Below are 4,650 nucleotides of genomic sequence, written 5' to 3'. Positions count from 1 at the left end.
AATTTCTGTTTGGGCCTCACACCCTGGGCCCTGCGCCCTAGCTTCTATTTACACCATATTTTCACACATTAACTCCCCTGTTTCTCATAATTCATGTTAGTTTTAGTTTCTTTTTTCTTATTTTTTTTAGGTAATAAATTGCCATGAATTTACTATGTTTTGTTAGTTTTTTTTTGCATGATAAAAGATAATAAAAACATGTATTATTTTCTTGTTAGAATTTAGATGTTTAGTTACATAGTTTAGTTTTAATTCTGATCGTACCTGATCAGAAGAATCGTCGTAGGCTGCTCGGACTGGATCTTCTAGGAAGGAAAAAAGGGGGGGGGTGTACCTGCAAGGTACTCCAATGCCAAAGTAAGTTGACGAGCAAAGGAGCGCAAGTACTAGCTAAGAGTGAGTAAGAATTGAATACCTGACCCTCTAGTTAAAGAGGGTATTTATAGCCCCCAGCGCTGGGCCATGATCTCGCTATTGGGTTGGATTCCCAAGCCCAACTATGAGACTGCCAGGTTTCCTGAGCGGAAATATCGGAGGTGCGTGCATGCCCTCTGTCCTGGTTAACCGCTCCGAAGTTCCAGGGAGACGCGGTCTTTCAGGAGCCACGTGGAATCCGAGTTGTTCGGAGGGTTGAATATGAAGGAACCCTGCGCAGAGCAGAGTCCTCGGCAACGAAGGTGTTGGCGGGGTCGTCAGTGCCGAGCATGTCGGGTGCCATATGCTCCGGGGATATAGGGCAGCCGAGCATGTCTAAGGTGGGTATCCTAGGTGCGTAGGAGGGTCGTAGAGGAACGTGGGCCTCTGAGGTTTATTGGGCCGAAAATCATATTGGGCCTAACCTTGGCCCAGTCCAGAACAGGAGCCCCCCAAGTCGGAGTTTTCTGGTCAAGAAGCTGTGACTTTACCTTATGTGCGGCGTCCGGGGACCCTCGGGAGATGCTCGATGAGATATATTTCCTCGTCAACCAGACGTGCTCGGAGGAACAGCCGGTTGAGGGGCGAAACGTCGCGCGTGGGCGACACGCGCTGACGTGGCATAGGTAATAATGGCCTAGGGTCTAGGAGGCGGCGCTTGTCAGGAGAGGCGACGCTTACTGATCGTACCTGATCAGAAGAATCGTCGTAGGCTGCTCGGACTGGATCTTCTAGGAAGGAAAAAAGGGGGGGTGTACCTGCAAGGTACTCCAATGCCAAAGTAAGTTGACGAGCAAAGGAGCGCAAGTACTAGCTAAGAGTGAGTAAGAATTGAATACCTGACCCTCTAGTTAAAGAGGGTATTTATAGCCCCCAGCGCTGGGCCCTGATCTCGCTATTGGGTTGGATTCCCAAGCCCAACTAGGAGACTGCCAGGTTTCCTGAGCGGAAATATCGGAGGTGCGTGCATGCCCTCTGTCCTGGTTAACCGCTCCGAAGTTCCAGGGAGACGCGGTCTTTCAGGAGCCACGTGGAATCCGAGTTGTTCGGAGGGTTGAATATGAAGGAACCCTGCGCGGAGCAGAGTCCTCGGCAACGAAGGTGTTGGCGGGTCCGTCAGTGCCGAGCATGTCGGGTGCCATATGCTCCGGGGATATAGGGCAGCCGAGCATGTCTAAGGTGGGTATCCTAGGTGCGTAGGAGGGTCGTAGAGGAACGTGGGCCTCTGAGGTTTATTGGGCCGAAAATCATATTGGGCCTAACCTTGGCCCAGTCCAGAACAGGAGCCCCCCAAGTCGGAGTTTTCTGGTCAAGAAGCTGTGACTTTACCTTATGTGCGGCGTCCGGGGACCCTCGGGAGATGCTCGATGAGATATATTTCCTCGTCAACCAGACGTGCTCGGAGGAACAGCCGGTTGAGGGGCGAAACGTCGCGCGTGGGCGACACGCGCTGACGTGGCATAGGTAATAATGGCCTAGGGTCTAGGAGGCGGCGCTTGTCAGGAGAGGCGACGCTTCGCCTTCCGAGCCCTTTCCATATAAAAGGGGGCGAATCCTTTCATTTGGAAGTTTCCCTCTCTCTGTTTACCTGCTCGGCATTAGACAGGCGTTCCTCGGAAGATACTCTTCCAGATTGTTCAACACACCGTTCGTCTACCGAGAAGCTCATCCGGTTATCATCATCATGTCTTCATGTAAGTTCGCTTCCCTCTTCGTTGCTTTATTCTTTTCCTTAGGGTTTGTGCGCGTTATTTTCGCGGTCGTCGTCGTAAACGTAGGCCGGGTCCAACGAGCGGTTGTTGTTTCCTCCTCGGGTTATCCAGGCGATGCCCGGGGGTTAGCGTGGGTCGGTGGACCAGATGATGTGGCGTTGGACCGGCGTGCCTGTTCGGATACGATTTTTCGTTGTCGTGTCACGTCATTTTGCGAGTCCCCGGCTAACGGGCGTCTTTCCTCGACGAGGGTTTAGCCGAGGGCTTCGCAGCTCCTGCTCTACCCTTTCGCTTGCATTGCGGTGGAAGGGTGGATTTGATGAACTGTCGAATTCACTTTCTCCCTTCTGCGTGCAGGTGGATCTGATTCGAGCGCCAGCTCGGAGTCCAGCTCGGAATCTGACTCATGGAGTAGCGAGTCGGACGGCTCGACGGCCACTAGCTCCGATGTTGAGATCATCGAGGATCAAAACGCGCACTCTCTGGTCGACAATGACCATGCTGGTTCTCCGGGCTCCGACGCCGAGGGAGGGGTCTCCCCAATGCCCTTGTTTAGTTACGAATGCACGGTTGCGGCCGACTGGATAGCCGAGGAAGCCTTAACGGTCACTTCTCGATACACTGAGTCTCTAGACGGGGCCTTCACAGAAATCGAGGTTTTGAGAGAGGGAGAAGCGCCGAATTACCAAGTGATGTGCCCGTCCCAGGACGAGCGCATATGCTCTCGGTTCAACGGGGATGGCTTTGCGATGTATGAATACGTGTTCAAGGAGCTCGGCTTCCGAATGCCCTTCTCTGACTTTCAGAAATCGATGATGGCGTTTCTAAACTTGGCGCCGTCCCAATTGCATCCCAATGCTTTTGCTTTTATGCGAGCATTCGAGATCGTCTGTAATTATTTGGGTATTGGTGCCACGACCGCATTGTTTGGCCGGTGTTTTCGTGTCCAAAGGCAGGCGGCAGACGGGCGATACAGCTGGGTCTCGTTCAAAAATGCCGAGCGGAAGCTCTTCGGGATGTACACTGACTCTGTGAAAGGTTTCAAGGACCGATACTTTGTTGTTCGTCCGCTCAGCCCGACGGCTTACTACGATGTGTCGGATTCCGTGGTCCTTCGTGACGCCGACGGGGAGCTAGTGAGGGGTGAGGACGGGCAGGTAGCAAGGGAATTCTGTACAAGGTTCCCGTTTTTCTGGTGGAAAGGTCACTTCTCGTCTCCCCCTAAGCATTACGTTTGGGTAGATGGGGACCTGGACGAGCAGGACGCAGAGTCTTACTCGGTCCTATGCAAATACGTAGACAACTTCACTATGTCCCGGTGGGTGACGAGGAATGGGAATCCCGTGTTGGACGAGAATGGTGTGCCGGTTGTGGAGCAGCGGCCTATTAATACCAAGGCTCTGTTATCTTGTCGGACTCCCGAGGAAACCCGGTCGTTGTTAGGTCGTGTTCGTTCGCCCTGCTTTTTCTCTTCTGTCCTGTGTTTTCGCTAACTCCTTTTATTTTTTCTTTGCAGATGCCATGCCGGAGAAGGAGGACCCAGTCTTGAAGATGGCTCTAGATGCAAGGAGGAATCAGAAGAAGAAGAATCGGGGAACTGGTGCTGCAGAGAACTCGGCCTCAGCAGGTTCTCCTCGGGTGAAGGAGGACGAGAGGGCTTCCAAGAGATCTCGTGCTACCGAGGGGGGACGCCATGAGCCGTCGAGCCTAGGTCCCGAGCGTGGCTTTGTATTGCCTCCTTGCTACAAGGATGGAGGTTATTTTGAGAAGTTTCCCCTGGTTACCTCTCCGGATGAAGCTCGTCGGATCGGTGAGATGGACCCTCCGTCCCTTCAGAAACAGCTGGCGTGCGACGGTGCTACCGTGATGAGGGTTTTGGGATGGCCCAAATGTTAGCCAATGGTGGCTCGGGCTCGTCCGAGGCCCTGAAGGAGGCGGAGGTGGCAAAGAAGACTGCCGAGGACAGGGTGAAGACCCTGGAGACTGATCGCACGGAATTGAAGAGAAAGATCGACGCGGTTCTCAAGCAGAAGGACGGGGAGATTGCGGCGGAGAAGAAAAAGCTTGCCGACCTTCAGCTTGAGTGGGCTCCCTCGGCTGACGAGTCGTCGGATGTGGCCGCTCTGCAGACTAGGGCTGAATTCGTGGAGAAGATAGATAGCCTGAAGATAAGCTTGGCCGACATGGCTGAAGTCGGTTTCGAGCGTGCTGTCCGTCAACTGAGGCTTCTAAACCCTGGTTTGAAGGAGGATAATATCGGGCTTTCTTCGAAGATTGTGGACGGCGCGTTGGTGCCCGAGTCTCCAGGGAGTGAAGAGTAGATAGTGGTCCCGGGCCTGCGTGCCCCTCTTCTTCGGCCTGCGTGCCATTTTATCTTTTGTTGGGTAATGCCCGGACTACTTTGGGGGCCTGCGTGCCCGGCATTTTGATTGTAACTTTTGGACATCGTCGACCAAGTTGGTCGGCAATTTTAATGTTTTATAATTTTGCTTGCTTATATCTGTTTATCTGCACCTTCAGTGTT

At 53.1% G+C, this 4,650-nt stretch overlaps 1 protein-coding gene across 1 annotated transcript; it reads left to right on the top strand.

Moving 5' to 3' along the window:
* The first annotated feature begins 3,647 nt into the window (after nucleotides 1-3,647).
* Nucleotides 3,648-4,447, top strand: LOC131616996 (uncharacterized). Its single transcript, XM_058888396.1, has 2 exons — nucleotides 3,648-3,936; nucleotides 4,023-4,447. Exons 1-2 carry the CDS (start codon nucleotides 3,648-3,650, stop codon nucleotides 4,445-4,447), a joined length of 714 nt encoding a protein of 237 aa, XP_058744379.1.
* The last annotated feature ends 203 nt before the right edge of the window (nucleotides 4,448-4,650 follow it).

The sequence above is a fragment of the Vicia villosa genome, linkage group LG7 (genome assembly GCF_029867415.1).
Source record: "Vicia villosa cultivar HV-30 ecotype Madison, WI linkage group LG7, Vvil1.0, whole genome shotgun sequence".
Classification (NCBI taxonomy): Eukaryota; Viridiplantae; Streptophyta; class Magnoliopsida; order Fabales; family Fabaceae; genus Vicia; species Vicia villosa.
This window is presented reverse-complemented; position numbering and strand designations above follow the sequence as displayed.